The 7,451-nt window shown below is 37.8% G+C and overlaps 1 protein-coding gene across 1 annotated transcript; it reads right to left on the bottom strand.

Moving 5' to 3' along the window:
• Window positions 1-783: 783 nt before the first annotated feature.
• On the bottom strand, window positions 784-3,422 carry LOC128869235 (uncharacterized). The gene is made up of 2 exons (XM_054111768.1): window positions 967-3,422; window positions 784-907 (listed from the first exon to the last, which is right to left on the bottom strand). Exons 1-2 carry the CDS (start codon window positions 2,392-2,394, stop codon window positions 899-901), a joined length of 1,437 nt encoding a protein of 478 aa, XP_053967743.1. The 5' UTR covers window positions 2,395-3,422; the 3' UTR covers window positions 784-898.
• Between the last annotated feature and the right edge of the window lie 4,029 nt (window positions 3,423-7,451).

Genomic DNA, 7,451 nt, shown 5'->3' with positions numbered 1-7,451 from the left:
AGTTACGGAACTAACAATGCAGCGACGTATTTTTGGAAAAGAGTGAATGTACGAATTCTGACGTTCGTAAGCCAAATATGCGCATTTAACAGCTTATCATAATAACACTCAGATACACCTAACATAAAATTGAGCTTTTTGAGATTCTTTCCGGGGTATCCTTTTTCATAAGCATATAACGGGTGATTTTTTAGCTAGTATCTTTTTAAACAGTTGTTTTAAACAGTTGACGCACGTTTCGTGTTTTATTTCACTGACAAACATCTACAGTAGGGTGGTTCGAATTCCAACAAATTTTTCAAATCAAATTCTAATAGTGCGGAAAAGTTGCTATGGAGTAACACAAGTATTTTGGTAAAAAAAAAATTGAAATCGGTCAATATCTTCTGTTCGCGCAACTCATTTAAAGTTTTGAAAATTTTGTCGAAAAATGCATATTTCCTAATTTTTTTAGAATTATGTTTTAAATGTCGTTTTCCAAAGTTTTACTTATTATTATGTTTAAATTTAATTGTTTATAAGGATTAGTTTGTATTTAAACAGTTTATTCATGCATTCTATAAGGCTTTTCACGCTTAGCTTTCCCCAGGATCAACGACGAGGACGTGGTGAAAAATCTGATCCCACTTTTTTTTTTTTTTTTTTTTTTATATTTTATAATTTTGTTTTGTTTTTTTTTAATATTTTATGTTTTTTTTTGTTTTTTTTTTATATTTTATAATTTTTTTTTTGTTTTTTTTAATATTTTATGTTTTTTTTGTTTTTTTATATTAAATATTTTTTTTTTGTTTTTTAAATTTTTTGTTTGCTACTATCATTAAAAAAATTTACGATCGTGAAGATTTGTACAGTGAACTCTCTTTATGCGTTAATTACAAACTGGGATTTGTGATCAAATTTAGGCAAACTAGAATGAGAAAATAAAGTTGACCGTATGTGACCATCCCTATTTTGATAACCACATACCTTGTTCGACGCTTCAGTGACAAGCTTAACAGTTCGCTCTACCGCTTGAGTGTGGCATGGAAAGCTTGACAAGTTCCATTGAGAGATAGATGGTTGGTTATCAATGGAAGATAACAGATCTGCATTTAAGACATTTCTTAGTACTGGAGGAGGTGATAGTATTGTAGAAGACCAGTCGATCATTTCATAGTAATTAGTGGCATTAAAGTTCAGTTTTGGCAAAATGAATGAGCGCACCGAATTCTTCGCAGTAGAAGTTGTCTCTCTGGCTTTTAAAATCCTTTGTACCCCAATCTTACGTACATTCCGATTTTCATCTGTGACCATAGATAAAAGCAAATTTTCAGGATGCGCGAAATAAGCATTGGGTTGTATCACAGGATCAACTACTCTCAGAAGATGTTCTGGTAAGTACCGAGAATTTTTAATCATAGTGAAGACATGTCTCGCACCATCTGCAATTGAATCGTTCAGTTTTATTTGAAACCACATAGGTAAATACACTTTCATTATAAATGTAACTATGTGAACTAAGTTTTCAGAAGGGTCTTCACTTGATATGTATAATCTCAACGTTCTGTTTCCTAGAGTGAGCCAACGCGCGTGGGAGAGTTTTCCTGGATCTCGCAGAGACAGATCAGATGAACAATTACCTAAATGAATAGCTTGCCCAATGTCGTAAAGATATTTTTGATCTTTACTCAAATTGTCTCTGCATGTGACTTGTACTAAATCACACTCAATTTTATTGAAATTAACAACAGGCAAGTGTTCAACGCCCTGAAGTTGTTTTCCGATTGTACCTGAAAATGAATTCGGTCCACTTGTTTTTCCATCAAAATGTTGAAATACGTGTCGCAAAGGTAATTCATTTGCATGAAGCAAGCATATATTCCACTGAATTGGTCTGTTCAAGTATAATTCAATACGCCTAATAATACCACCTCTCCAGCCTGTATTAGTTGCTGTGCCATCACAACCAACTAGGAGAAGTTCTCTAAAATCAAATTCCATTTCATTTAAGTGAGATATCATACTTTCAGTGATACCTTTGCTTGTATCAGAAATAGGCGTTACATGAGTTATATATTGAGAACCAGGTTCCATTATAATAGAGACATGTTCTTCCTTGCGTGTTTTGCGATAACGCTTGGAGCCTACTTCCTCCTGGTATAAGGTCTCATCTTTTCTCCCATCAAAATAAAGGGATGTAAGGGCTTCGGACATAGTTTTAGGTTCCTGTTGCAAGGCTTTTCTGATTTTAGATTTCTCCCTTCTGATTTTATTTTTATCTATAACAAAAGTCAAGTCTGTATCAGTAACGATTTGTAGGTCTTTCAGAACTGACGTCGCAATTGCAGCGGTTGCTCTTTCCGAAACACCAAATCGGTCACTAATTACTGCAGTTTCAGGAAGATTAATGCGCATTTGTGAGGTAGATGGCTTTTGAAGGTATGATGTTGATGGGCTGAGAGCGAATGTTGGATCTTTGACATGTTCTTGTACTTCAGGCGAACGATTCTCAACGAACTCTTCAATGTTGTCATCCAAATCATCTGAAAAACTTTTGGCATTGTCAACAGAAGAAGTTTAAGTACTAGAGGATGTCATTTTATGTTTCGTTTTTTCATTTCTTTCAGCTCGACGAGTAAGTTTTGCAGTTTCAAGTACATCTATAGAACCAATCTTTCCGACTCTGGCAGTTCTTTGATCGAAAAGAAATTTACGTTCTATGACAGGAATTTTACGATCTTTTTCACATCCACAGTCAATAGAAATAGGGTTTGGACAAATACATAATGACAAAGGTTTAGCGCAGTTACAGTCATTTGACATTTGCTTGAAGAAATGTCAAAAATTTTCTCTGCTTCGGTCTTGAATATTTCATGAGCTTTCTGAAACTTAGGATTTTCTTTATCTCTTTTGTAAGACTTTCTTTTTTTCCAATATTTTGCATGATATGCTGTGATCATTTGTTCAACCCTGGTTTGAGAAACTGTAGGGATAGATGCTGTCATATAAAGCATCTTAATTTTCTGAGCTACCACATTCGCTATTTCTGAAAAAGCAATTTTCTGTGAAGGTAATTCTGTTGATGATGACATTACGTATCTTCAAAACAACAAAGAATAACGTCAGCATAAGAGGGCAGATTTCTTAAAGAAAAATCCTTAGGAGCGCCAAATATTGGACAAACATGATCTTTCCGAGAAATATGAAACCGGGGTTTTTTTGTTTTTTCACTCATTTTAAGCAAAAGTAAATATACTACAACTACTGAATAACAATTAAAGAAAGTGATATAGCTTGGTAATAATTCGTAAAAAGTGCCAGTAAAAGTCAATATTATTTGACTTTTGAATATCGCGTACAAGAGTCACAGTCTCACTCTTTCACCTCCACTGGATCTTAAAAAATAATTGTCTCAAACAACATAAAGTTAATTATGTATTATGAAAAAACTAACAATCTGACAGCATAAGTAACAAAATATTAATAAAAAATAACAATTAAATCTTACTTTCAAAAAGTTCAGAAAATGCACTATTTTCGACAAAATTTTCAAAACTTTAAGTGAGTTGCGCGAACAGAAGATATTAACCGATTTGAATTTTTTTTTTACCAAAATACTTGTGTTACTCCATAGCAACTTTTCCGCACTATTAGAATTTGATTTGAAAAATTTGTTGGAATTCGAACCACCCTAATCTACAGTTTGGTCCATAATTTAACCAAGAATCGTCTTACAAACGAACAACGCTGGCAAATCATTGAATTTTATTATAAAAATGCGTGTTATGTTAAGAAAGTTTATCGCGCACTTCTGGTTAGTTTAATCGCCCCACTGAAGCGGCTATTCGAGCTATTTTGACTAAATTTAGAATCAAATTTACATTATTGGACATCAAACCACCATCACGCTTACGTAGAGTGCGAACTGAAGAAAATAACGCATCAATTGGTAACGTAACTGTGAATAGTGAGCGCTACCGTGAAATGATATCCAACTTTTTTTTGCCCAAAATGCAAGAGCTTGACTTGCATGAGATGTGGTTTCAGCAAGACGGTGCCACATGCGACACAGCATGCGTAACAATGGACTTGTTGAAAGGCGAGTTCGGTGAACATTTTATTTCACGCTTGGGAGCTGTCAATTGGTCACCCAGATCGTGCGATATAACGCCTTAAGATTATTTTTTGTGGGGCTATGTTAAAGCTCATGTCTATGCAGACAACCCTGCTTCAATTAACGCATTGGAAGACAACATTAAAGCATTTATATGTGAGATACCGGCCGAAACATTGGAAAGAGTATGCCAAAATTAGACTAAGCGGATGGACCATTTGCAGCGCAGTCGCGGTCAACATTTGCATGAAATAATCATTAAATTAAATTTGAACTGTACTAACGATTTAAATAAAAATTTCATGCAATTATTTGAATTTTACGTGTGTTTTTTTTGAAAAACTTTCCTATAGCTCTTAAAGAATCACCCTTTATGTATACATATATATATTTGGATCGTAAACCCTTTTTTCGGTGTTTGGCCGAGCTCCTCCTCCTATTTATGGAAGGCGTGTTGTTGTTGTTCGACAAATGGAAGGACCTACAGTTTCAAGCAAACTAAGAACGGCAGATATTTTGTGAGGAGCTTTTTCATGACAGAAATACACTTGGAGGTTTGCCATTGCCTGCCGAGGGGTGACCGCTATTAGAAAAAACTTTTTGGTCATTCTGGTGTTTCACCGAGATTCGAAACTATGTTCTCTCTGAATTCCGAATGGAAGTTACGCATTTATAAATTTGTTATTGTGAATCGTTGTGGTCTTTGCTTGAAACTGAAATTTGAAAAGGCCCAGCCAAGGAGCACCAGGAAATTTGGTGGCTCCTAAAACACTCAGGTTAAAAACCCATTGTATTTAAAGCTCTGGAAAGGGGGTAGATAGTCAAGGAGGTAAGAAAAGAAGTATCAGAGAAAGAGATAGGTAAGAATAGAGACAGAGATAGAGATAGTTAGTCCTGTGAGAATTTCCCAGATTCTTGACCAAATCTGTAAATATCCTCCAGTTTTAGAGAACGAATATTACTCATTCTCACGACATCGGAACCCAAACTCGTAGCCGTGCTCTAGCAAAGGCAGGACACTCACAGAGAAAGTGCTCAGTGCTATCCGTCTCCTTCAAGCATGACAGGCACGCTGGGTTCTTAATGATTCCAATGGTGGTCATATGATGACCCCATGGGTTGTGTCCTGCAATGATACCGACCATCAACCGAACCTTTTTCCTTCCAAGTTTTAGTAGAAAGTTTGAGAGTTTTCTGTTGGGACTTGTCACAAAACATTTTGCAGTTCTGCAGCGTTCCAGACCGGACCATCGCTCTTTATGTAGATTGCCTACATAATCGCTGATCCAATTCTTGATTTCTGCGGAACTGATCCCGATTATTGGCTCTGGCCCCTGTGGGGGCACCGCTGATCCACGGTTGGCCAATTCATCGGCAATTTCGTTTTTTTTGAACACCGGAGTGTTCTGGAACTCATATAAGTACAAGCCTGTTTTGTCTTACGACAGAATTAAGCTTCTTTTTACATTCTTCAACAATCTTTGAGGTTTGCTTCGCGTTCTCTAGGGCCTTCAGTGCAGCCTGACTGTCACTAGAAACTCCAATCTGTTTCCCGCTCCATCTCCTCTTATCCATTCGGCTACTTTCAGCATGGCAAAAACTTCCGTTTGGAAAACTGTTGCCATTTCCCCCCTAGCATAGTGATACTTATTACTATCGTTTATGTACCATCCGGCTCCAGACCCTATTTCATTCTTGGACCCATCGGTAAAGAAAATATCCGTCACACCTTCCTGCATGCATTCTGGATTGCTCACGCAATGGAAATGACATCACATTTCCTTCCAAATGAAACTATGGGTATCAGGTCGTCATTAGGTGCCAGAAACAATGGTCACTGCTCAGATAGCAACCTAAAGATTTCTCTGTGTCCCGAAGTTCCATCTTCGTGCCAGAAACCATATTTATGGAGTCTACACATTGCTCCTATTGCTTCCTGTTGTATCTTAAGATCCAGGGGGAGCAAATCAAGCATAGTATTTAGGGCATCACCAGAGGTTGTACTCATGGCACTCGTGATGCATAAACATACACTTCTTTGCAGCCTTTATAGTTCTCGGATTGTGGACTTAACCATGCTCCGTCGCCACCAGACCACAGAAGCGTAAGTGATGATTGGTCTGATAAGTGCTGTGTATATCCATAGGACCACAGCAGGTTTTGAAAAAGGCTCTACGCCATTGCTGAAAAATCTTCAATGCACGATTCACCTACAGTGAAACGTGTGTCTCCCAAGTCAGCTTCTTATCCAAGACTACCCCTAGAAATTTAACTTGATCGGAAAGACCAAGTGTCACACCTTTCAGAGTTGGAAGACTGGGTCCATCCTATTTTCATTTTCTCGTGAACAAGACTCTGGTTGTTTTGTTCGCATTAACGGAAAGGCCTTGTCTCATGCACCAGTCATCGATTTTGTCAAGAATCCTCTGCAATTTCGTGCCAAGACTCCTTAGGGATTTATCCCATGTTAGCGCACAGACATCGTTCGCATATGCTTGGACATGAAAACCGAGTTCCTGCATCTGAACTAGTAGAGAGTTTACCACGAAGCAACCGGCTTCAATCTTGATAACAAGATCGTATAAGGCTGATACACATGATGTTCCACTCTGGTAAGCGTGTTGATTTCTACTAAGTGGACTCCTCGGCAATACCCCCACTCGAATATGTTTCTCCACCTCTCGTTCTAGACTTTTCAACAGGAACGATGCCAAACTGATTGATCTAAAACTTTTTGCTAGGGAATAGTCGTCTTTTCCTGGTTTCGGAATAAATACTACGCTTACGCGTCGCCAGTGGGATGGTATATAAGCAAGTGCAAAACAGGCTGTGAAGATCTTTTTCAAGGCCTCAATCAGCCTGTCTCCTCCTTTCGCCTGTCGATTCTTTTGTCACAATCCGACTAGCAATATATCAGCTGTACCTAGAGGTTCCACCGTTGCTACCGTTATTGTTCATGCCAGTCTCTACTTCAGTGAGAGTTCTACTACCCGGAAAATGGGTTTCGAGCAGAGCATTAAACGTTTCCGATTTGGAAATGGTGTATGAACCATCAGGTTTTCGAATGGAGTCCAGCCTTACTGAGCGGTCTACATGAAGGACCTTACAAAGTCTCTCTGTTTCCCAAATTTCTTCGACATTACTGTTGAAATTTCTATAGGATACAAGTTTGGCTTGCCGTACTTTTTTCTTATATTCTCTCTGTGTAAGTCGATGATTAGCCCAGTCCTCTTCTGTTTTGGTTTTCAAGGCCTTATTAAGAAGTTTCCTGGACCGTACACGAAGCTTCGACAGTTCAGGGTTCCACCAAGGAACCGCTTTCCCCTGTCTACTTTGCCTGAGTGGTCACAGTTCCTCA

This window comes from Anastrepha ludens, chromosome X (assembly GCF_028408465.1).
Source record: "Anastrepha ludens isolate Willacy chromosome X, idAnaLude1.1, whole genome shotgun sequence".
NCBI classification, from domain to species: domain Eukaryota; kingdom Metazoa; phylum Arthropoda; class Insecta; order Diptera; family Tephritidae; genus Anastrepha; species Anastrepha ludens.
The sequence above is the reverse complement of the archived record's forward strand: the minus strand, read 5'-3'. Positions and strand labels throughout refer to the sequence as shown.

Coding starts and splice junctions, on each gene's coding strand:
- LOC128869235 (XM_054111768.1), bottom strand. CDS start 2,394: ATGCGCATTAATCTTCCTGAAACTGCAGTAATTAGTGACCGATTTGGT.